The sequence below is a fragment of the Chlorocebus sabaeus genome, chromosome X (assembly GCF_047675955.1).
Source record: "Chlorocebus sabaeus isolate Y175 chromosome X, mChlSab1.0.hap1, whole genome shotgun sequence".
NCBI lineage: Eukaryota > Metazoa > Chordata > Mammalia > Primates > Cercopithecidae > Chlorocebus > Chlorocebus sabaeus.
In genome coordinates this window covers 16,200,897-16,227,285 of record NC_132933.1, presented here as the reverse complement: position 1 = coordinate 16,227,285, position 26,389 = coordinate 16,200,897, and the positions used below count along the sequence as shown (strand labels likewise).

At 35.6% G+C, this 26,389-nt stretch overlaps 1 protein-coding gene across 5 annotated transcripts in view; it reads right to left on the bottom strand.

Annotated features, from left to right (window-relative positions):
• Positions 1-3,272: 3,272 nt before the first annotated feature.
• Positions 3,273-26,389, bottom strand: part of MCF2 (MCF.2 cell line derived transforming sequence) — a 129,700-nt gene continuing 106,583 nt past the window's right edge. For 4 of the 5 annotated variants that reach the window (XM_037989224.2, XM_007992844.3, XM_073013388.1 and 1 more), the window contains 14 exons: positions 25,557-25,645; positions 23,526-23,592; positions 22,685-22,800; positions 22,497-22,566; positions 20,217-20,309; positions 15,881-15,973; positions 14,936-15,061; positions 14,026-14,247; positions 9,990-10,082; positions 8,539-8,617; positions 7,884-7,956; positions 6,485-6,594; positions 5,174-5,286; positions 3,273-3,354 (listed from right to left, as the gene is read on the bottom strand). In XM_037989224.2, coding sequence (XP_037845152.1) covers positions 3,322-3,354; positions 5,174-5,286; positions 6,485-6,594; positions 7,884-7,956; positions 8,539-8,617; positions 9,990-10,082; positions 14,026-14,247; positions 14,936-15,061; positions 15,881-15,973; positions 20,217-20,309; positions 22,497-22,566; positions 22,685-22,800; positions 23,526-23,592; positions 25,557-25,645 — 1,377 coding nt within the window. In that variant the 3' untranslated portion in view covers positions 3,273-3,321. The remainder of the gene's footprint in view (positions 3,355-5,173; positions 5,287-6,484; positions 6,595-7,883; positions 7,957-8,538; positions 8,618-9,989; positions 10,083-14,025; positions 14,248-14,935; positions 15,062-15,880; positions 15,974-20,216; positions 20,310-22,496; positions 22,567-22,684; positions 22,801-23,525; positions 23,593-25,556; positions 25,646-26,389) is intronic. The other variant, XM_073013389.1, reaches the window with a different exon arrangement.

Here is a 26,389-nt window from a genome sequence, read left to right as displayed (position 1 = left end):
TTGATTTTCAAGTGTCTAATACAGGTATTTAAAGCCATACATTTGCCTCCCTCTTTAGCTGCATCCACAAATTTTTTGATATTTCGAGTTTTCGCTTTCATCCAATTTGAAATAGCTCAAATTTCCCTTGTGCTTTCTTCTTTGCCCCATGTATTGTATAGATGTGTATTCTTTAATATCAAAATACTTTGGATTTACTGATTTCTAAGATTACATCCTGACTGCATGATTCCAATCTTTTGAAATTTATGAAGACTTGTTTTATGACACAGAACGTAGCCTATCTTGGTGAAGGTTCCATGTATACTTGAAAATGATAATGCCTTCTGCAGTTGTTGGGTGTAGATTTTTAATAAATGTCAAATAGTTCAGGTTGTCAGTATACTAGATTTTGGATTACTAATTAAGTAGTTCAATAATTATCTGAATAATTTAACAATTAGTGCAAAAAGCCTTTGAAAGGTGACCCAGATTAGAGTTCTCAAACGAACAAATGAGAAGTGACTCCATTTGAGCAGTTCCCATGTGACCCAGCATTTCTATTAAGCCTCATTATCCTTAGATTTCATTGTATGTTATAAATAAAATTTGGAACCAAATAAGTTACACCTAGTGTGTTTAAACAGTGTATCATTACCTGGCATTCAAACAAACAAACGACCAAAACTAGGATTTCGGAGGAATTATGTCCATGTAAGAATCATCTTATTTAACAATTAATTGATTTTCCTTTTCTGTGCTACCTTTTAACAGACAGCTAAGTGTCACTTAGAGGAAAAGTCTACAAGAAAATGGGTTTATATGAAATGTTACATACTAAGGGTTAAGTTAATAGAAATGAACATCAGATTAGCTCCCAATGCTTCATACTACCTTCACACATAAGTGTAGGGTATAGACACAGGTGTGTTTGCGTATGTGTGTCTGTGTGTGTGTAGCAGAGACCTACCGCAAAGAAATAACATGCTCCAAGGACAGCGTAGAACCACACACTAGTAAAGCATTCTTGGACAGTAAGGCAGGTACCTTAAAAGCATATCCTCAGTATTTAATTCTGAAGGGTATCTTACAAAACACCATAGTATCTTAAATCTCTTTCAAGACTATCAGCCTTATAGGGAAAAGTCTAATGTGCCTTTAAATTTTTCATTCATAAATTTAAAACTATTAAAGAAAAAAATAAATCCTAGCTAACATAATGTGTTTGCTGCTTTATTTCTAACTGCAGAGAGGTCATTACTCTATGTCAATGTCATCTTTGGTGAAGCTTTAACATTTTTAGTCTTCAAATTGTGTACCGTTTATTCATATTATACCTGCAACTTTGGCATTCCGAAACCTATGGTCACCAATTAAAATATGTAAACTGTTTCCAAGAATCAGACCTTCTTTTCTTCTGTTTAGATGTTTCACCAACCTAAATAATAAATGAATTAGTAGCCAACAATGGTAATACTAAGTGAATCAAAACAAATACATTACATTGCAGCTCAAACTTTCACAAAGCTATTGCATGTGTTCAAAAACCTTCATGACCCTGTGCTTGAGTCCTTTAAGTAACCTACAAAGGACTTTGGTTATTAGAAAAACTTATTACTTTAATGAGCCATCATTAACTTTTAACTCTGTGTGTACCCTCTTCCACCTATAGGGTTAGAGTACACAGTCAATGTAGCATTTCAGTTCAAGTTATTGACCCAATGAAGACAGAACTGTTACACTTAAAACTTCCAAAAGAATTATGGAAGTTTCATTCAATCCAAACAATATTTTCTTCCTGCTTTGGGTTCTCTCCCACCTAAACAGTATATTTGGCAGAACCATCTTTACAATCAGTACTATATAAAGTCAAAGACATAAGGTAAGAATGATAAGACTAAAAAGTCAATATTTGAACTGATAAACAGAAGTGTAGCCATGTTGTAAAGTAGTAAAGTGTGGTCTCTGGCACACAGTAGGCATTCATTAAATACGTGGCTAATGAATGACTTAAATGACCACATGGAATGTGATCTGTAGCCAGATTACAAAGCCCAGACATATCAGCTAAAACATCTGAGCCAAAGGTAAACTACAGAAGAACATGCAGACTCATAGCATGTCATTCTTTCAAAGCATTTTTCATTCACCAAAGGTTAATGTTCCTTTCAGTGAGCTTTATAGGCAGTGCTGAAGCAATGAAAATGAAAGCCATTGCTGTGATATTTCCGCTTTTAGAGACTGTATAACACAGATACAGATAAAGCAGAACATTTGATTAGCTAGCTATGTGCCCCAGCTGGAGATCATCACAGGCTTTGCAAACACACCTACCATTGACCCTCAGCATCCCCATGGAGAAGATGAATGACATCTCCATCTCTAATCAGGACATCTTCTGAGCCTCTCTTCCTGCAGTCTGCTAGGCTCTATATTTGCCTGGAGACTGTAAAGTTGTTTTTACAAATAATGTTACAAACTTGATTGCAAAACCACTTGCATAACTGCCTACTCTGCGACATGAAGAATTTACTCTTTACTTCACTGGTAAATGTGGTAGCTGCAGCAGCTTTGCAGGAACAGATGGACATGAAGCAGTATGTGATGGGGGACAAAAAAAGGCAGAACAAGTTTATTTAATCTGAAGAATCATTTTTTATTTGAAAAAAAAGAATTACAACATGAAATATAGGGAAAATAGCAGAGCACAACTAATTTAAGTTACGTTAATTATAAGCAGAAATCCAGAAAAAAACAAGTGTGAAAATAATAATTTTTAAATAGGGCTTTTGTAAACTACTCTCATGAAAATTTTATCTGGCCACATACAGACAGTAGCCCTGAACAAAATTTACTCATGCCCCAAAAAGAATTTCTGGGCTTTGTATTGTTTTACACAGGTTAAAATAATGGGCACAAAAGCTGTGGTTTCAACAAAAGCATATTAAATCATAATGTTGTGCTTTACTTGACCTTAGCCATTTTGCAGCCGTAATTTTAACTTAATTCATTAATAAACTAAATAATCCAAGGCACACCGATTGCATTTGGTTACAAAGTAGAGAAGAAATAATTTTCAAGTCCAAAAGTATTCTGAGATGAGAATCTTTCAAGCACAATATCTGACACATTAGATACATGATTTTTAAAAGACAGCGTACCATAATTAAAAGCCTTATTAAATGAAAGAAAAGAAGTATGTGCTGTGGTTTCTTGGTGTGTCCATTAACCTGAAAACAACATCTGCATCATTTGAGCTGAATGTCTTTTGCGCAGTATTTTTCCAAATGAGCTGAGAAGCAGGCAGGAAAGAGCTACTTGTCATTTGACATAGTAGCTTCATCAATATAGGAGAGCCATTTCCGACATGGGTCTCTACAAGGGAAGCAGCACCCATTATTGCTCAGTTTACAACTTGATCAAGTGAGGCCAAAAGAGCAGGCCATTCCAGCTTCTTTTTTTGGCAGGGAAGAAGGGTATATGGAACACATTGTGTTGCGCTTTTGTATATTTTCCTTAAGAATTATTGGACAAAGAGAGAGAAACTAATAGGTTTTTCTACATTCCCATCCTCTGTGATTAAAGCATTCTTCAATTTTGCATATTTACTTTATCTTATGATACCATAGCTAGAAAAAAATGCTGAAAGCTGAGTTCTTTACAATGCCTTCATAGATCATCTACAGCAAACAGTTAAACACAAACCGGCTTCCTGTGACTTTTTGCTCGCATTTAAAAACTACTTCTATCCATTCCATACTCTGCTAACATTAATGAAAGAACTTAAACTTCTTTTTATTATTAGTCTAAGCCTGAGATTCCCAAAGTGTGGGAGACAGACTGTTGTGGGTTCCTGAGACCCTTTCAAGGGGTCTGCAAGGTCAACATACATGAAGACACTATTTGCCTTTTTCATTTCTTTGGGGTTCTCAAGTTTTAAGGATGCAAAGGCTTCCTTCATTAAAAAGTTTGAGAACTGCAGGTATAGACAATTAACTCTGGACAAATATCTTATCAGCTCTAAGCCTCAGTTTCCTCCTCTGTAAATTGAAGGTAATAAAGCCTGCTCTTTTTCATACTAATACTATGAATATTAATTGAGAAATCATTTGGCAAACTGTAAACTATCAGACAAATATGTATTATGGTCATCGTATTATTAGGAGAAACAATATCTACTTTTTTAAAGACCGCATTTCAGAGTCAATGCTGTACAGCTTTGTGATTATCCATGCCATTACCCTCTTTTTTTTTTTTTTTTTTTTTTTTTTTTTTTTTTTTTTGAGACAGAGTTTCACTCTTTTTGCCCAGGCTGGAGTGCAATGGCGCGATCTCAGCTCACTGCAACCTGCGCCTCCTGGGTTCAAGTGATTCTCCTGGCTCAGTCTCCTGAATAGCTGGGATTACAGGCATGCGCCACCACAGCCTCCTAATTTTGTATTTTTAGTAGAAACGAGGTTTACCCTCTTATACTAACAGTGGAACTGCCAAATGTAATTGATTCCTCTGAAGGGCACCAAGGAGCACTCTACCTCCAAGCATCACTCCTACCCTCCAAGCTGGTGACTTTAGAAAAGTAGGGATTGACCCCCAAACAGTCCTACCTCCTCTTTAATAACCCACTAGTATCCTACCAGCTTGCAAACTATTCCTTCTATAAACACTTTGACCCTAAAGCAACCTCCTTTAATTTTATAGGGTGCTCCCTTGTTCTAATATGCTGAGATTTTATATCATTAGTACATTTTTGAGAACACACTAAAATATATCCCAAGATGTTATTAAATAGTTTTTAACATATAATGCTAATTTCCTTTATTTTCTAATCTGGAATCCAAACTGGTTTTTAAAGTATATTTGAAGTTCCTTTGTTCTCTGATTTTATTTCACATGTCTGGATGGAAAACACAGTGGTGAAGCTCTACTAAAGACAAAACTGGGCAATGCATAGAGATTTGGAAAGATTGACTATTTCATCAACTTCAGTAGAAGTTCTATCTATAGGTCAAACAGGTTCTACTCAAAGAGAGAAGTGCTTCCTGATGTTCATAATAAGATTTATTTCAACTATTTTGGCAATGGCACACTCCTAATGGCCTCAAGGATGCTGACAAAAGATTGCCCCTATGTGCTCCACCTATGTTTCATTAGTAAAACTGCCTCAATAATTTTAATTTAATATATTATTACTAACCATGAGGGGCCTATTTTCTTCTTCATTTTCATCATAAGTAGGGTAGAAATAGTTGCTTGACCATTCCTCAGGTTCTTCAGAGATTTCTGCAGATTGTGACGCCTCAGTCCAAACTATAAGAAAAGTGTGGAATGTGGCAGTTACTTGATGGTGCTAATTTACCACAAGGTGAGAAATAAAACTAGCTATAATGCTTTAAAAAGTTGAATTTTAAAAAATGGATTAACCAATCTAATGTAAGCAGCAAATTAACAGATCTCATCCTGGCCACATTAAACTATTCATGCAATCTTGGAAAAGTCATTGTCACTTTTTTCTAACTTGGTTTCCTCACCTGCCAAATGAAGGTATTAGTACTATGCTCTCTCCTTACTTCTTTGGGGGCCACAACATAGATGACCTGAGGGAAGTGACCTTTAATTGGATAACTGGAAACTCAACAACACTATCATTACCTTTTTCTCCTCAACCAGTAGAGAAATCTTCCATATTAAGGATCATCATATTAAAGTGTTGAGTATCAGGCACACTGTTAGGCATTTCTCCAAAGAAGTCTATGCTATTGATCCTAGAGTTGCTTAGGTGATCCTCATGTATGCTTCTACAGCACTTTGTACTTCCCTGCTGTAACACTCACCAAATTTACTTTTAATTGCTTAACTATCTTTCTATTCTCCTAGCTTCATGAGTATGGCAGCTGAATGTATCCTAATTAGACTATATGCCTAGCACTTTGTATAACTCCTGGAATGCAGATCGTGTTATGTCAATATTTGTTGAATTAAATAAAGTATTCAAAATCACTTCAAATAAAACCATTCATAGAGGAAGAATAAATATTCCAGCTGTTAATGACTCTTCTCTATTCATTAAACCAAGGGTAAGTGAAATGCGCATTCCTTGAAGCCAGTATATATGTTTTATTCATCACTATTATCCTTTATAGCAGGGGTTCCCAAACTTGAACACGCATCAGAATCACAGAGAGAGCGCCTGTTAAAACTCAAGTGGCTAGGCCTTGCTCCCAGAGTTTCTGATCCAGAAGGTCTGAATAGAGCAAGAGAATTTGTCTTCTGTAAAAGTTTTCAGGTGATGCTGATGCTATTGGCCCAGGGACCACACTTTGACAACCAATACTCTCTAGTGCCCATCAGAGTGTCTTGCATATGCAAGACATGAGAGTCTTATAAAAATGGGTGAACTGTATTTTGTTTATACAAAAATATCAAGTGGGTAGATTTCCAAACTAACAATGAAAGGTAAAAATTTGCACACCCATGAATCTTGTCTTAGGATGACCATGACACATACCTGTATTTGCTTCTGCCTGAACTGACGCAATTGCCTCACAGACCTCCACCACAGTGCTGGTGTGTTCCGATTCAGTTTCCTCAGTACTTATAAAAGCTCCCTGTTGCTTTCTGAAATAGTGATGTATAAAACTAAGTAAGCTTTTGTACAGTCTAAAAGTCAAAAGAAATTTAAAGTGGTATTTCTTCCACTGATATCAAGTGTTAAGAACATGCTGAGAATCCATCCAAACAGCCAATACTCCCTATTTAAATCTGCGTGACAATAGGTTATAATATACAAAAGCTTACATCTCAGATCCAAGCCGGCAGGTTCTCCATTATGTAAGGAGAAAAACTGCTCTCTTCTAGACCCAAAGTAGGTGTATTGTATACAATCCCCATTGCTCTGTGGACTTATAACATTGATGAATCAGGTAAGTTGTATACAAATGAAAATGAAACCTTCAACTGATTCATATTGTTGAGTATGTACCAACCACTATTAAGTCAATCACTGCATAAAACCTAAAGATGTTTCTCCTATAATGTACAACAAAAGATTGAGTTTTTTGAACTCTGAAAGATAAAGACTTTCTCTGTAACTTTTAAATGGTTCTCCTAAACCTCCACGTGAACCACCACACGTTTCATCTGATTTTAGCTACCTCGGAAAGATGACATGCAGTGAAGGAAAAAACAGTATTTCTAATAAGTCATTCAATGATCCCCAGAGCATGCAGATGCTGCATGGTGAATCTCTGTGCCAGGCCTTCAGAATCAATGAGAGAATTCTTTCTGCATATATGCAAACATTCAGTGAAAACTCCACCTTTTGGAATTTCTAGAGTCAGAATACGATGACTACATCTCTAAACCCATACCAGTGTGCTGTTACATAAGACTGCCAGCTTCCTTAATGACTCCTGGTTGTGTCCAGGCTCAGTTCCCTCCCAGGATCCATACCTTCTGTCTATGTAGAGAGAGGCCAAATCACCAGCAAGAGGTCTCCATCAAGAGACTGTAAAACTGTGAACCAGTCCTTCATTTGCTCTGTTCCCATATTCTTACAACTCTCTTTTTCCAATCAGATCAAAGGTGACCAAAAATACTTCAGAAAAAAAAAGGCTTATGAGCGCAGCCTCCTTTCCTGTCAGCCTACATGTAATTCTTCCAATGATATATTTAAAATGAAGCATTTTCAATCACGTTTAAAAATCAACCCAAGGGATAACTATTAAGAACCATCAGCCTCCAATATAAGGCTGGACCTGAGAAAATGATGTGTTTATGGAATTTGATGAGTTATTGCTAAATTGGTGGATGGTTCTTGTCTGAGATACTTTAATTACATTGTTTCATGTTACATACAGAATACAAAAGATTGCAGGAGTGATATTTCTTAAAGAATAATCACTTACTCATCATTCGGCTGAAGAGAAATCTGAATCTTATCCTGTTCTGTTAATTGATCCTGTTGCTTTCTTTTTTTAACTGAGAAATAAAACAAAGCGTATTATCATTCAGAAGTCATACTTCTTACCTCCTTGAAGGCCAATTACTTTCACACACACACACACACACACACACACACACACACACACACACATGCATCCTTGCCATTAGACTTAACCTTCACAGACTTGAAATAATCAGAGGGAAGGCCGGTCTCAAGTTTGAATCTGGAAAGGTCTGAATCATATAATATTTTATTCAAGAAGTTCAACTTTAGAAGTAGAACTGGCTCCCATTCCAACATTATTGAGCAATGATTACTCAAGATACTAAGCAGAATCATCTCATGGAAAGGACTGGGAATTACCACAATCAGTTCACTGTGTTGCTTCTCAACTGCTTCTTAAGCACAAGGGTTCATTTTCTAGTGTAAAGTTCATCTTCAAAATAGTTTAAACAACCCTCTGAATCTCGATCTCCTACTAATTAAATTAACAAATCTTCTCATTGTAATAGTGTAAAGTAAATATCAGCCCCATTCTCGGGAAAAATAATTTAAAAATCTGAGTCAATAAGCTGTTACTATACCTCGTGTTCTGAAGAATGCATGCTTGAATTTACCTGTCAAAAGTTCCTGCTGCTTCAACAAAATATTTCTTATTTCTTTTAGCCATGTCATCTTCACATCTACATTAGGAGCCTGAAGATTTAAAAAAAAAAAAGGGAGGTGGTACACATTTCCTTTCAAAAAGGATGTACTATAATAAAACAAATGTAATTGTGTACATAAAATATTATCAACTCCCTATAACACCATACTCAAATCTTAACCATCTGATTGTTAAAATTTTTATGAAGCAAATAATTCACTATCAGATTAGATGAGATAATACAATCAGAACCATTTTTGCTGTAATCCCAGGACTTTGGGAGGCCAAGGTGGGCAGATCTCTTGAGCCCAGGAGTTTGAGACCAGCCTGGGCAACATAGGGAAACCCCATCTCTACAAAAAATAATAATAATTAGCCAGGTGTGCTGGCACGTGCCTGTAGTCCCAGCTACTTGGGAGGGCAAGGTGGGAGAATCGCTTGAGCCTGGGAGGCAGAGGTTGAAGTGAGCTGAGATCATACCACTGCACTCCAGCCTCAGCAACAGGGTGAGACACTGTCTCAAAAAAAAATCCATTTTGAAATTGCCCTTAAATTATGGTATAATAATGCTTGATGAAAATGTGAAATATAATTTCACTTATTTTGTCTTTACATGAGGATTATTTTTAAAATATAATGCTTTGATGTTTAATTTTAGTAAAATAAAACAAGTTCTATTATTTCCGAAAAGGCCATCTATTGCAGAATAACCTTGGTGACTGATGGTAACATGAAAGGCTCCTTAAATATCCTCCCATTACTTACAAGATATTTGTTAAATGATACCAAATATTATATCTTAAACAAACCAAGAAAACATATTTTCATAGATTGTAGTCAACTAGTAAAGAATTACAACAAACAAAACACACTGAGCATTTTTAACAGATAACAGCACATTGACAAGTCATGATACAAATATTTATTGCAATGACAACATCCTCTTGAAATGTTCTGATTCCTCTTCCCTTCCCTGAAACACATTGGACCCTATACAACTGGCCAGGGCTTTAATCATGTTCTTCAGAAGTAGAAAGCAAGTCTGAACTGTCACATTCCCATGTCTCATAATCAGGTACCCCTAGAATGCTTAGCACAAGAGGAACTCAGAAATATTATAATTCCATAACTTGGAAACTAGATGGGGACAGAGAAGTACCTGCCAAGCTGTCAGCTCTAGTTGATAAGTCTCCTATGTAGTTGTGAAAACTTGAAGCCCTAGAGAACACCACAGGCATATCTCAATGTAGCTAATAGAAAACATTTAAATACATCACAAAGAATATTCAAATAATATTTAACTGATCTACATGAAAGGAGTGGAAATTTTGAAATGTGACCAAAATTATTTTTGTTTATAAATTCGGGCTTTTGTATTTCAATGCAGGTTTTGGTTTCTAGAAGAATTTTAAAATGACCAACCTGGACAATATAAACTTCTTCCTTTTCACCATACCAGATTTCAAACTTGCGGTTATCACCTTTTACATATTCAGTGAATCCAACTTCATCCATCTATAATAAATAAGTCAAAATTTTCATGAGCATTTTATTTGGAATATGAAATTACATTAAATCTACCCTATCATATTCTAAATGAAACAGAATTTCTCTTGGGCAGAAAAATACATGTTATATTAAATGAATATGAAATGATAATTACAATAATAGACGAGAGTATTTAAATGTTTTCATTGAACTATGCACTTTATAGTTCAGATTGCATGCTTCATTTCAGTGGTTGACACAAATGTTATAAATCTGAACATCTAAGATCTAATTATGTTATAAATTAATAGTACACTATTAAAACAAATTATTGGGTCAAACACAGAAGTAATTAAACATCAATAAAGAAAAGCCACTGAAAATTAATTTAAATGGTTATTTAGAATAATCATTTGACAGATCATTTAATCTTACAAATTATAATTTATTTTGATAGAAGCCTTACAAGTTACAAACATTTAATTTATGGGACAGGAGAGAACCAGCCAGGTACACAAGGATCTCTCTATTTTCCACCAATCTCTTGGCCTTTCTAAAAAAAAACAAATAATATGTCATGGGACATTGTTGTCTTTTTGTACCCAGTGAAACTTCTGTACACAATATCTCTTCCTTATCACAGTTTTTTCTTCTCCTCAACGTGATCGTGCAAGTCATAAACTCTTCCATTTTTCTTTCATCGTTTTCTGCTAACAGCTTGGCTAATTGCATTTTGGGCAATCTCATTCCTTTGCACAAACATTCTTTTAGTCCTTTCTGCTTTCCTCTTTTCTTTCAGTTCATACGTAATTATCTAAAGGAGTATGTCACTCTCTGTTCTAGTTATGAGCTCCCCAAATGGCCCTAGTTAGAGCTGATAAGCATTAAAGGTAGTGCTAGGGAGATTGCCATACCAAGGAGAAGAAAAGCACTTATGCTTAGAAATGTAACTTAACATATTAATGAAAGAACCCGTGACATCCACCCTGAATGTAAGTAAGAAGTTATTTTCACAATGTCCCAAACTATCTTTATATTCTCACTCCACCATTCCAACTAACCTACTTCTGCTCAAATACCACAATTTAAGATGAATAGTAATCTCACATTCAATATTTTTAAAAATTAATTTTGTTTCATTACATGGTTTTGTCTTAATAACATGATAAGCTGGAAGGCACACAGGCTTTGAAGTTAGAGAGGTCTGGATTGGAATACATCTCTACCATTCACTAGCTAGCTATATGTCTCGGTGCAAGTTGCTTAACTTTTCTAAACTTCAGTTTCCTCAACTATAAAATGGAAAGAACACCTATTTCATAGGGTTGATATAAGGACTAAATAGCATGGAGTGAATGCTTAGATTCTATAATGAGCTTTTTAAAGCATGAGTTTGCTTTCTACTCCTTCCCCTATTTAAATTGCAATTTTTTTGGTTATTTTTAATTGCAAACATCTAGTACATCATTATCGATTAAGTGAACTTTTCTGAGTTGCCCTGGAAATCTAACCATTATGTATTGCACATAGTAAGGATTATGTGCAGGTTTGTTAAATTTTTAAAAATCAATGATAATAAACACATGAACTAAGGAATCTGAAGGACTCGAATCTCCCCATCTGGTCAACTTCGACTTTAGATAGGGCCTTTCCTTGCATATAAGTGGCCAACTTAAAATATAACATATAAATCATTAGAAAGTACACGGTCAGGCCATGGGGTTCCAGCTTTGTATGGTGCAGTCAAAACAAGAGTTCATTTAAAGTGAGAGACATAGACAAAGGCAGCAACAGACACTGGGGACTACCAGAGGAGGGATGGAGGGGGAGGGATAAGGGTTGGAAAACTAACTCTTGGGGACAATGCTCAGTACCTGGGTGATGGGATATTTGTACCCCAAACCTCAAAATCATGCCATACAGCCAGGTAACAAACCTGCAGATGTACCCCCTGAATCTAAAATAAAAGTTAAAAAAAAAGTGAGAGAGAAGGTTATGATCCTCTCTAAAAAGGGTAAGACTTTGAAACCAATAACCCAAATTGTTAAACAACACATTGACTAGAAATGCTAGCAATTGCTTAATGCTGGAATCTCATGATAAGCAGGCAAGCAGAAGTGAGCATAGTGAACCCTAAGAAATATCCTAATTTTCAGTGGTATCACCATTTTCCCAGGAATCCTGGTCTAAAGCCTTGTAGGCATCACTGGCTAATGTTTTTTATTAAGGATATTCGGCATTACTGGGGAACCAAAGAAGAATCAGAAAGATTTTCTTCCTTCGATGTCAGGTATTATTTAATTTTTGTAGCTAGTAAGTCATCAAGCCCATCTGTCTACTTTCTATTGAAATGTTTCTTGCATCTATCCCACCTTCTCTGTTTCCATGGTACTTACTGCAGTTTCAGTTCTCATGACTTAATCACCTAATATCCCCCTTACTTTAATGTACTCAAGAAACCTTTTGTTGGCATGTCCATCATTGTAACAAATTAAAGGTAAAATAGAAAATTAATATGAAATAGAAATACTGTATTAGGTAGAAATTAGGTCACCTCACAATAAAATGTACATCAGATGGATTTGGGTCAAATATGCCTATGAAGGTAAAGTACCTTCCCAAGGAATAGGTATATAGACAGCAAGAGATTTGAGCCCTCTGTGACATAGATTACAAGTTTTTGGTTCTCAATCAATGTTTGTTAATGACTTAGAAGGCCCTTTGAGATTTGGGGGCTTAGAGGTGGACTGCTAAAATCAAAGGAGCAACTGGATGAAAACAAGAGTTTTAAAGAAGTTGCTGTGGGTTCAGAGTGAAGCAGGGAAAATAGATGTAGGAAGAACTACTTCTTTTTGACCTGACCCTGGGCAGGAACCTTGTTAGAAACAACTAGGGGCTGCTGATCCTATGGGAAGAATCAAAAGCAAGGCCTGCTTATAGGTAGTCTCCTAATACAAACACCTCATGCCTGTCTCAAAACATATTGCCTGTCCACTTTATAACTGCTGCCGAAAATTTCATCAATTGTCAAATATACTGGTGACGAGAACCATGAAAGAACATGCTCATGAAAAGTGACCAATGCGATAGTGGTTGGGGAATTAAGAACAATCATTTTCTCTATTTTTGAAATTTTCTGTGACAAATGTTATATTGGTTTTATAATTTAAAATTCAAAAGATGAAATTCATTAGATGTAAAAAAACTTCAAATTTGTCAATTATGGGTATCATGTGAATTGGAAGTTCCTCTTCTCTAATGGAGAAACCAGCTGTTAAGTATCATTGGGTTGTCAATAACTTCCCCAAACAAAACTGTTCTCATTTTAATAACAAACTAATATTAGGGAAAAAATAGGGATTTAGTTTATAGGAGAGAATAAAGTAATTCTGAAAGATGGAACAGGATAGATATGGAAAGGATTCAGCTATAGGTGGCTTTGAACACCCAGGAAGGGTGGAGTTAGGGAATGGAGGAGGAACACAGAAAGGAAGGTGGGGACATGCTAAATACAAAAGTTATCCATTTTTAAATTGCATTGAGGAAAAGGAGGTAACTCTTTCCTCCCTGTCTCTCCTGTAGCATAAGGCTCCTTTCTAACAAGACCAAGAACTCCACCCAGTGCCACTGGAAAGAGAGTGCTTATGAGGAGGCTGGGACACTCCTTATAATCTCAAGCCATGCTCTTCAGGATGCTAGGGGGCCCCCTTGGGGAATACCTAATATTGTAGTGAGAAGAAAGGGAGGAATCAAAGCTCTGAATTCCCTCACCTTCACTTCAAGCAGAGAAGTTATGATTCATCTGACTTCTACATAAGACTTAAGATTTAAAAAAAGAGAAAACAAAGATGTGCAGCTACAGTATAAAACGTACTATTTGAAACCAAAAAAAAATGTACAAACTGGGACACACACACACACACACACACACACGAAACAATACTACATTACCCAATACAAATTGTCTTACTTTCCAACAGTGTTTAAAACTGTATGATGGGTATCTATCAGAGCCTTCTCCACTTTCAACACGCCTTTTGCAAAAAACAATGGCTTTTTCATACAAGAAAAGGTGTCTCTGCATTGGTTTGAATCTAGCCAAATCCTTCATTTTTGTAGCACCTTTCTTGTGTCCTATCCAAACACTGAATCCACCTTGCATTATCATCTTGCCCAGTTCATTTAAGTTTCCCTAGAATGGAAAATCAAAACCCATTAGTAAAAAGCAAAGCTACATTCAGCTCTCTGACATCAACATGTTAGTGTTTAGCTTGAGCTACTAAAACCCTGAAGAATAATTTATGTTTTTTAAAAACTTAACTTTGTATGTTAAAACATGGCATGCACCACAGAAGTACAAAATTACTGTGGGGGTGGGGGACAAGAGAAACTTCCTTTTCTCTGGCTTCATATCATCTGGAGGTATTTCAGCCAGGGTAAGTCTCCCCATCTCTTCTTCAGTCCTGATTGGTGCATGATATATACCAGTTCAAGTTTTCCCACTGGGTGGAGCTAACCTGTTAAAAGGCGACACAAGTGCTAAAGATTTGATTCTTTTCTTTCCTGTCTATTCCTATCTATAGGGGCAAGCAGCAATTATGGAACAATACGTTTTCTTAGCTGACCCAAGCATTTTTAAAGCAGGATCTCCCAGGTCTGGGACTGAGGGAAGACCGTTGTGGACAAGGGGGATCTCATAAATCCATTTGACTGCTGATCTGAAGTCAATTCTCCACTTAGCATTATCAGCAGTAATATCAACATTTTGATCTCCATTTATCTGATTCTTGTATGTTATTTCTCAATTGGTTCCAAGAGGGGAAAAGGGACGTTGAGATGTTGACCCTCTAAAATTCCAACAATTATTAAAATGTGCTTACAATATAGCCATTTATTGCAATCTGATGCATAGAATCATTAACTGACTTCAGTAAATCCAGCATTGCCTCGAGTGCCTCCTTTAACAGAGCAGATCCTTCACAGTCTTTGCTATATTTTAATAGCTCCTGTAATTAGAAATCAGGAATTAATATTAGGCAGATATTAATATCTGATTGAAATGAATAAGTTTTTGGCTAACATGCTTTCAAGCTGGAATCCAAATATAATGTCACATTTTGGAGTAATTCCTTTTATATGCTCTTGGCTGCGGTAATATTTGTAATAATTGTCAAAATAGGGGAGGTAGAATAGTGACTGAATATTATAAAACAAAGGACATTTAATGCTTCTGGAATTGAAGTATAATAGCTATTAAGACACATCAGAGATCAGTTTCTAAAGCCATTACATGTAGGGTTCCTTTGTCCTCTACACACAATAATTTGTTTTAGCCATGATGCACTCATAATGCATATAGCATAGAACATTATGAAAATTCATTTTGAAACAAGTCGTATTGTATTTATATTTAACACAAGATTCTAGTAATCCTTTTGCATTATACCAGGGGAGTGCCATTTGCATTTTTCATTAGGAAGGCCCCTATGAAATACAGCCTCAAAACTATAAGAAATATTTGTTTGTTTAGTTCTTCTTACAAATATTTAAAGTTCTTCAGTAAAACATTGTGCGGAAATCAACACAACTTGTATGAAAAATTAAATAGCTAAGACTCCAGATATTCTCAGCCTGATATCTATGTCTATGGCATTTGTAGTCACAGTGAATTGATGGAGCACACTGCAAAATTCTGCCAAATCCAGCCTTCCCAGTCATTGAGCCTACCTATTTCTAGTGCTTTCTAGTAAACTATTTCCTTTTTAATGGCTTTGCCCTATCTGACTCAAAAAGTAAAGAAACAAACAAATGCTTCATATAATTACCTTCAACAATAACTGATATTTAGTGATTCGTTGCACTGGTTTGAGTAAATAGGAATCCAGTCTAAGTCTGTGTTTTAACTTTCTTTGACATTCCTGTCATTAAAAGATAAATATCAATAAAATTAAATTAAGACATGCACCCTGTGAAAATGCCAAGTGTTCATTGATTAAACCTAATGCCCCAATGTTTCTTACATCTCAAAGAAAATTTATTGGAAAAATCACTGTTATAGTACAGAAATTACAAGACACAGTATATCTGAAAAACTACCATAAACCATAAACACTGTTTCAAGGATTGGAGAGGTAAACAATTTCAACATTTCAAAGATTTAAAAGTGTTCAAATATAAATTCATATTGATGTGGAATGCTTAAAAGGTGTGAAAGCAGGGAATGACTATTGATTAACATGATTAAAACATTCTTTAATATATTCAAGAAAATTCACAAAAGACCAAGCTCTATAAGCCAAGGCTCAGAAAAGAAATTGGTTGTGCTGAATATAAATCAGACTGGATATGAGAACAAAATTGTTAATATCACAAGAAAAATAAAGCCCTCATCAACTGGTGCTATACTTCAACCAGTAACTGGCCCATTGCCACTATAAATATAAGGGTCATGACATTGGGTTTTGGGAACATTGTAGGGGTCCATAGTTAGGGCAAGATGCAGGTATTTAGAATGAAATGTGCACACAGAAAGTACAGAACATGAAGGGATTGGGGGAAAAATACCCCTGAATAAGAATCATGGCTCTCCTCTGAATATGGGTAAAATCCAATACACAATCTAATTCAAACAAGAGTTAAAGATGGAGGACTGCTATTAGGTTGGTGCAAAAGTGATTGCTGTTTTTGCCATTGCTTTCAGTGGCAAAAACCGCAGTAACTTTTGCACCAACTTGATACACGCACTTCAATCTCCTTACTCATGACACCCAACTAAAATGATGGAAAAGTTATCTTACTAGGCAAAATCACAAAGTTATGAAGAAGATGAGTAAGGGGAAAACTTCAGCAAAATTTGGAAACTGGAAACCAAACTTAGAAGTGGTCAACAACTGAGCACACTGGAGAAAAGTGGATTTCAAGTTGGTGGAGGAAAAAGCCAAGGAATAACTCGATTTACATTATAAACATCTCCTCCCTGCCCTCCACAAAGTCTCATGGATTATAGACACCAAGTACCTCTGAAAGTGGGAGGTAAAGTTGAGGTGCAAGAAAGGATGCTTGTTGAAAGTCTTTTAAAGAAGTAATTAGATAATAACAAATGTTGATGAGGATATGGAGCAATTAATACCCTCATACACTGCTGTCGGAAATGTAAAATGGTACAGTAACTTTGGAAAAGAGTCCAGCAGTTTCTCAAAAAAGTTAAATGTAGAGTTACTATATGACCCAGCACTTTTACTCCCAGGTATATAGCCAAGAGGAATGAAAACACATGTCTACAAAAAAACTTGTACAAAAGCATTCTTAGCAGCATTGCACAATAATCAAAAGGTAGAAACAAGCCAAATGTGCACCAATCAATGAATGGATAAATAAAATGCTATATATCCATATAATGGAATATTATTCAACCACAAATAGGAATAAAAAACTAATACATGCTACAACATGGATGAACCACTAAAATACTATGCTAAATGAAAGAAAGAAGTCAAACACAAAAGACCACATATTGTATGATTCCATTTATATGAAATCTCCAGAACAGGTAAATCTATTGAAGACAGCAAGTAGATTAGTGGTTGCCTAGGGCTGCTAAGATTGGGGAAAAAAGGGAAGGTAGCTGCTAAAAGGTACTGGTTTCTTTCTAGTGATAAAAACATTATTAAATTGATTGTGGTGACGGTTGTCAACCTTGTGAATATAGTAAAACCACTGAATTGTATACTTTAAAAGGGTGAACTGATGGCATTTTAATTATATCTCAATACAGCTGTTACAAAAAGAAAATAAATGGCATGAAAAATATAAATAAAAGCAATAAGGCTCTCAGATAACCATACTACTTTGCACAGCTGGGTGCCTTCTCTTCCCTTCCTTTGGCAGAAAAAAATGGATGTTTATCTAGAAAGAGTAAAACACAGGGCCTATGGACTAAAGGATACAAGGTTCAACTTAGGGCAGAGTACCATATTGAAAAATATTCAAGCACTCTCCATGTTATATCTCAAACAAGTGACCCTTAGTCTTTTCTCCTAACTTGGCTACTACAACACAAGCATCCAGATCATTATACACAAGGTAGCAATTCAAGGAATCTGACCAGCCTAATAGAAATGCTCCAAAGATACAGGTATGGGGGAATCCCTTCAAGCAAATAGCTTGAGACAAATAACTCAACAATGAGGATCATGGTCAATAAACCCACACATGCCCTGGAAACTTCCAATGAGATTTTTAGTCTTTACTCCTAATGTGAGTGGATAGACAAGTATCACCAGACATTTGAGGAGAGCATCAAAGATGGGTAATAGGAACCAAACAAAGAGAAATAGAAAAAAAGCAACATGAAGACAACAGAAGCTGTGCAGGGAGAAGAAAACAATTTTTAAAAGAAAAATCAATTATCATCTTTGTATAGATGAATGAAGATATTGAATTCATAAAATGAAATCAGAATTCTTTTTTTTTTTTTTTTTTTTTTTTTTGAGATGGAGTCTCGTTCTGTCGCCCAGGCTGGAGCACAGTGGCCGGATCTCAGCTCACTGCAAGCTCCGCCTCCCGGGTTTACGCCATTCTCCTGCCTCAGCCTCCCGAGTAGCTGGGACTACAGGCGCCCGCCACCTGGCCCGGCTAGTTTTTTTGTATTTTTTTAGTAGAGACGGGGTTTCACCATGTTAGCCAGGATGGTCTCGATCTCCTGACCTCGTGATCTGCCTGTCTCGGCCTCCCAAAGTGCTGGGATTACAGGCTTGAACCACCGCGCCCGGCATATAATTCTATTAAAAGAAACATTGAAAAAATAGAAAAAGGATGAGGGCTCTTCAAAATTAAAAACACAATGGCAGAAATGGAAACCTCAATAGAAGGACTAGAAACTAGAGTAAGAAGACAAAGAATAGAAAATAGAAAAGATAAGATAATTAGAGGACCAGTCCAGGATATCCAATATCTGTGCAACAGAAATTCCAAAGAGAGAAAATGGAGAAAACTGGGTGGAGGAAATCAAAGAAAAACTCCAAGTAAATTTGGACAGGAGTTTCCAAATTCAAATTTATCACCCCAAGACTAGCATAATGGATAAAAAACAGTGCCAACATTTGAACACTGAAAATAAAATAAGTTTTCATAAGCTTTCAGAGGACAGAAACTAAGTCACCTGCAAAGGAGCAAAAATTAAAATGGCATCAGATTTCTGAATAGCAACACTGGAAGCTAGAAGACAATTAAGCAATACCTTCAAAATTCTGAGTATAAGTATTTCTTACCTAGAATTCTATACACAACCAAACTAGTAACGAAGTCTTAGGGTAGAACAAAGATATTTGCAGACACATACACTCTCAAAAACTTCTATGTACTGTGTACACTTTCTCAGGAAAACTACTGGAGGATGTGTTCCACCAAGCAAGGGAGGTAAACAAGAAAGATAAAGACATGGCACCTAGGAAGGAGGAGAATTCCAAAAATTATGTTCACCAAGATGCCCAGATGACAGCTGTGCAACAGGCCTAGTGAGTCTAGACAAGCAAGACAGAAAATCCCAGGAGATATTTCTTTAAGAATATGAAATTCAGAGAAAACAGAATGTGTTTAAATGCAATAAGAAGAGATTTTTGTAACTCCCACATCTGGGAGAGGCTGGGGTAGAATAATGATAAGTATCTAGAAAACTGAGTAAAAAGACCATCGCAAGACAAACAGAAGGGAAGGAAAAGCAACCCTATTATACCACATGATTCATCTGAGCAAAGAAATTACATAGTCTTAATTTAACACTGTATATCTAACCAAAATTACGACATGACTATAGTGGAGATTTTGAAAGAAAAGAAGTATATTTGTATATGTGGTAGTTGGGTGGGAGGCTGTGAAAGAGAGCTAAGTCTTCATCTTCCATAGGAGAAAGGAGAAAGATAAGCATGTCATTTGGAGCTATGGAGGTAAATACCAAAGGATGTAGCTAAAAGTGCTGAAAGTGTTTGCCTCTGGGAAGTTACAAACGTGTTTGTGTGTGTTGGGGGGAGGATGGATTTGCTCTGTAACCTATATACATATATGCATACGTAACGTACTTAAAGTAGAAAATGAATTTATGATTAAGAAATATTCCAATATCTTCCAGAAAGAGTATATCCAATACTTGAATAATTACTATACCTGGAAAAACGCACATTCTGAATACTTCCTCCAAATTGTTTCGGATCTGGGCTTATTCTGACAATATTTTGCATACATCTGAAAATCATCCTTCTGTGATAAAAAACAAATTCAAATGTATTACTAATTTGTGAATATGACTTTTGCCACCAAGAAAGGCTAAACAAGAGTGTAACCAAGCATCCTAGGAAATGTGGCCTAAAGGGCCTACTGTACTAGCAGCTGGTCAAAAGCCTTCTTTACATTCCAAGAACAGCATGCCCATTGCATCTGGTGGAAGGACACATAATTATCTAAGTAATATCAGAACTTCCACTTGCCAAGCTTGAGGCTTAGATGGAGCCTTCTCTGTCTGAACTATAGAAACCTACTTTTTTGCATAATGATGAACTAATAGGGTGCCAAGAAACATATTCTGTTATTAGTCTCATGATTCTCTAGTGAATGAACTTGTACCTGACTTCCAAGTTAGAGCCTACAGTCCTAGGTTCATCATTGGGACATTATCATTGTAGCATAATCCATTTAGGCACTTAAGCAATTCTCTCTCCCTGGAATCCTCTTTCTCTGACCCTCATGAATGGGCTACCTTCTACTCATTATTTAACATTTATCTCATGAGTTATCTCTTCTATAAAACCATTGTTTATACCCCCAGTCTGTGTAAGATGCCCCTCTTCTGGAGTTTCCCAGGACCATTTGTATATTTTGAATCTAATGCAAGTCATCTTCTACACAATTAATAATTTCCCTGTTTTTATACCTAAATAGATTTGGGCTTGGTATCCACATTATCTGGCACAATGCTTGGTGCATAGTAGGTGACCAGTAAATGGTTGTTGAATAAATAAACAATTCATCAATAAACATTTATTAAACCACAACTGGTTATTAAGAACGCTGCTAACCTAATGAGAGATACAACAATATATAGGATATAGACTCTGGATCTAAGGGCTTTCCATTAAGTTTCAGAGAAAATTCATGTATACATGTAAAGGTGCACAAGCACAGTAAATATAAAATCTCCAATGAGTAGGATAGACATTACATACTATAGGGTCTAAAGGAAGGATAAACTGCTATTGCTTGAGGAAGCTGGGAAAGAATTTGGTCATAACTTAAATGTGTTTAAAGTTAAAACATCTTAGTCGGGCGTGGTGGCTCACACCTGTAATCCCAGCACTTTGGGAGGCCGAGGCAGGTGGATCACAAGGTCAGGAGATCGAGACCATCCTGGCTAACATGGTGAAACCCTGTCTCTACTAAAAATACAAAAAATTAGCTGGGCGTGGTGGTGGGCACCTGTAGTCCCAGCTACTTGGGAGGCTGAGGTAGGAGAATGGCGTGAACCCAGGAGGCAGAGGTTGTAGTGAGCCGAGATTGCACCACTGAACTCCAGCCTGGGTGACAAAGCAAGACTCTGTCTCAAAAAAAAAAAAAAAAAAATTTAAAAATTTAAAAATAAAGTTAGAACATGTTGAGCAAAGTTGACACACAGTTCTTTCTTATCCTTATTCTCTTCTCATTTCATAAACACTTTGTGGGATAAGATATCTATTTTGAAGCTTTCAACAATCACCTCTACTGAATAAACTCTTAAATCAAGACAAAACTAATCTTTCAGGAAGAAGAGAAACTACATAAGCAGAGAAGCATACACAAAAAATATTCTAACAGAAAACTCTAATGGAGGAGAGTATGATCACTAACTTGGGAAGTCAACTGTATTAACCATACTCGGGACACAGAGGAATGGGCCTCCCTAAATGCTTTTGTTGAATGAAAAGAACTGACAGCTCTCTGTTTCTATGAAGTTCCTGTGATAGATGCCTTGGTGGCTGGAAGTCAGACTAGATCCAATTCTAAAACTTTACATGTATTTTAATAAGACAAATATTATAAATAATAATGTGTTTTTTAGGCAAAAAAATTAACCAAGCCCCAGATAGTTTTGTTATGATGATCCCAACTCTTACATCTTCATAGCCAGGATTGTCCCTGGATTACTAGGATTACCCAGGAGTCAGTGTTCAAGAGCTGAGCCACTGAAGCATTTGATACCACAGAATGGAATGGGCATTTTTATGCTCTGGATATCCCAGTGCTTCCATTTCTGCAGCAAAACTTGGTTTGGTATTAAATACTCGCTGGAGGAATGTATCTTCTCCAAAAACATAAAGACATAAAGTACCTATCTCGTCGCCAAATCTGTTCTTATAAGTGCATTGCCAATTTGGTGGTGCATATTTATATATTTAAAAAAATAATTTAACTAACCCTTTCCAGGAAACAAGGTCCCACACTTTCTGGAGCATGAGCGCAATTTTCCAGGCTGCTCAAGAAAATGCTGTGAAAATTTCAGAGAAAAAAAATTACATGATTTTATGTGAAATATAATAAACTGGTCAAGAGAGCACTTTAAATAGTTTCATAAAAAATAAATATTCAATTCAGCAATTACATACTCATTATGGAATTCATATATTTCTGCCATGTTTCCAAAGAGAACGTCCTTTTTATTTCTCAGGAGAGGTGGCATAAGATCAAACATCTCTGGATTATCCATCTCCGCTCTATAACCCTACCCAAAATAAATACATTCATGCATTTTAAAATATTTACATGCACATTTGGTTGGGCTACTAATGGTGTAGGTACAGCAGAATATTAGGGGATTTGAAGGTGAAGTTGTTTGAATTTTAATTCAATTTTAATTCAATTCAAATCTCCTACCCAAAGTTATCCATGATTTTTTTTTTTTTTTTTTTTTTGAGAAGGTAGGACAAGGAAAGGAAGTCAAGGTTTTCCAGTCAATAGACAGAATAAAGTAATAGCTCTTTGGCCTTCAGAGTAGCTTGTAGTGTAGGAAACAAGATAGAAACCAAGATAAAAACATAGATTACAGGTCATCAGTTTCTCCTTAAATTGGCAATATGTGTTTAGGTTTTTTCAGACCAAATTCATATCATGACATTTTTGTCAAATGACTATTTTATCCCATTCTCAGTTTTTTACATCACAATCTCTAGCACCCTGGGAATAACTGTAACAGTCGGCTGTATCCTTAAGAGAACATTTTCTCTTCTGTAATAAACTCTAAATCAATCATTTCCATTACTGAGGGAGAGCCTGAATGTGCACGTTTAGCCAACATGCTGCATCAAACAATAAAAGAAATGCCCACTGTTGCCATATGACAACCAGGGAAGGAGATGGAAGTAGAAGATTGTCCCTAAACACCTTCTAATGAATGTAGCAAGGGTTCATTTGGGAAAAGAGAGGGCAAATACAATTTGAATAGCTTACCAACAAAACAGTATACAGTTCTCGAACATAAACTCTCTCAGTCTGTATCAGTTCATTTAGGACGTGGCTAAAATGAAAAGACCATATTTATCAGTTATTTTATTACTGAGATCTATATTGCAATGTTTCAAGTATTATCATCATGAGAAGGTAAAACTAGCTAATGCATAGGAACTATCAATGGTTTTTGTTTTAGCATCAAAATATGAAACTACTTTTATGGTTTCTAGAATAAAAACTATATATATAGTCTTATGGGTGGTTTTTATTCATTATATTTATATTCATTTATATATATATAATATATATATATATCCTGCTTTTTTCATATATATATATGCTCAAGGGTTACTATAAGCTTTAAAGAACTTTATTTCTAACTCACTGAGATTAGGAATAAATTTACTAAAAACTCACAATAACTATTCTTAAATGTCTGAGGTTTTTATTGTTTTGGGGTAGCATAGTTTATGAATTTTAATACCCTTTTTTCCCCTAAAAAATAAGTATTAGCATTTTAGGCACTATTTTTCCCTTTTCCCAGTAATGTTCTGAAATTTTCTAAGGGAGGCAGTAGATTTTTTTTTACCATGTCTCCCAAAGTGTAGGTCATAGTTATATTTCATATATATATATATATATATATATATATATATATATATTTTTTTTTTTTTTGAGACGGAATCTCACTCTGTCACCCAGGTTTGAGTGCAGTGGGGTAATCTCAGCTCACTGCAACCTCCACCTCCCGGGTTCAAGAGTTTCTCCTTCCTCAGCCTCCCTAGTAGCTGGGATTACAGGCGCTTGCCACCACACCTGGCTAATTTTTGTATTTTTTGGTATAGACAGGGTTTCACCATGTTTGTCAGGCGGGTCTCGAACTCCTGACCTCAAGTGATCTGCCCGCCTGGGCCTCCCAACATGCTGGAACTGCAGGCATGAATAACCATGCCCCACCCATTTCTGTAATAATTTTGTTTATTGTCTCTGGAAAATAAAATTTATTTTCTTTTCAATGTGATTTCCAATTGACGTCATATTTAAAACTCATTTCCCTTGTCCCCAGTATAAGTAATCCATTTGATTTTAAATTATACTTTTGACTTTTTTTTTTTTCTTTTTGGATATTAAAGCATTTAACATTTGAGAGCTTTATAGTGTATGTGTGTGTGTGTGCGTGTGTGTGTATATATGTATGTATCTCATACACACATATGTGTACCTACAACTTGCTGCAAAATGCTTGCTAATTACAACTCTGTAATATAAAATTAAAAAGATGAATATTCTTATGTCTAGAATGTTAATATACCATTATAACAGTGAACAAAACAATTATTAACATCTATTAAATAACATTGTATAAATCTGTATAATCCTTTGTAATTTTTGATGTACCATTCTATTCATTTCGTATACCGAAATTTGCTAAGAGAATAGATCTTAACTGTTCTCACCACACAAAAAAAATGGTAACTATGTGAGGTGATAGATGTGTTAACTAACTTGATATGGTAATCATTTCACAATATATACACATATCAAAGCATCACATTGTACACTTTAAATATATGTAATTTTGTCAATTATATATCAGTAAAGCTGAAGAATTAATAGATAAGGTAATTACCATGATTTGATCATTATACATTGTACACATGTATCAAAATTTCACACTGTATTCCATAAATATGTACAATGATTATGTGTCGATGAAAAATAATAATAAAACTTTTTGAAGAATGATAAACAAAAGCCTCCATTTTATTTCAGTCTGGGCAAAAAAAAAAAAAAAAAGGATAGCAACATTCTGAAAAAGTTTAGTTAATTTTCTTCAAATCACATAAACAGGCCATAGGTTGGCCAGGCCTAAAACCTGGACTTCTGACACCTAAACTAGTGCTCTTTTCATCACACCCAGTAAAACCCCATTCTGTGAACTCAAATTTCTAATTACATTGACCTTGAACACTGAACCAGACTCCCACAGTTAGATGTGTATGTGAGTTTATATTAATAAATAAAGGATACTTCTTTAAGACATCCAAGCTATTGCCATTGTCCAAACTGGAGGATTGACCAGAACTTCTCTTCTCCTGACAATCATGCACCACTTCAATCTGAAATACAGCAAATAAAAGTTAAATTAGCATCTCTGTAGGTATAATTCTTCTTCAAGGCTATCCAGCTCAAATTAAGTTTATTCTAGGTCCTAACTCTGAAGATAAATTGAAAAATAAAACTATGATATTTTTCAAAATAACTTTGATACATACTAGTAAAAAGTGATTTGAGTTGCCTAAGAAAACAGATTTAAGACACTAATTAGAACTTATTTTATGTATTAACTCTCTATTTATTTGGCATTCTTGGAAAATAAGGTTGATTCATAAAAAGTTAATTTTCTAGATAACTAAAGTGTATTCATTGAAGAACCAACCACCTTTTTAACCATAGTGATTTCTGATGGAAACCTTTCTAGAAAATATTACATGCATCCTTGAATTCTTTAATCAAAGACACACAACATAACTGATACTTTTTCTTTATTTTTTTTCTAAGATCTGGGGCAAGCTAGAAGATCCTTTTCCTAATGATTCGATGGCATCATCATAAGCTTGAACATGATAAAAGCTAATGATGTGCTGCAGGGATACCTGCAGAACTCTATTCTTTCTTGAAATAACTGTAATCTGTACATCTCTGTCTCTACTCCCTACCACATGTTAGTTGCTATAAGTTGCCTCCCTAATTCTAAGTGATTGCCTTATTTTACAGACTCTAAAGGACTTGGACTGGCCTACTGAGTCAACTGCAAAAGATTTGTGATGATTGAAGTGTATTCCTGGTATCCAATCTCAGCT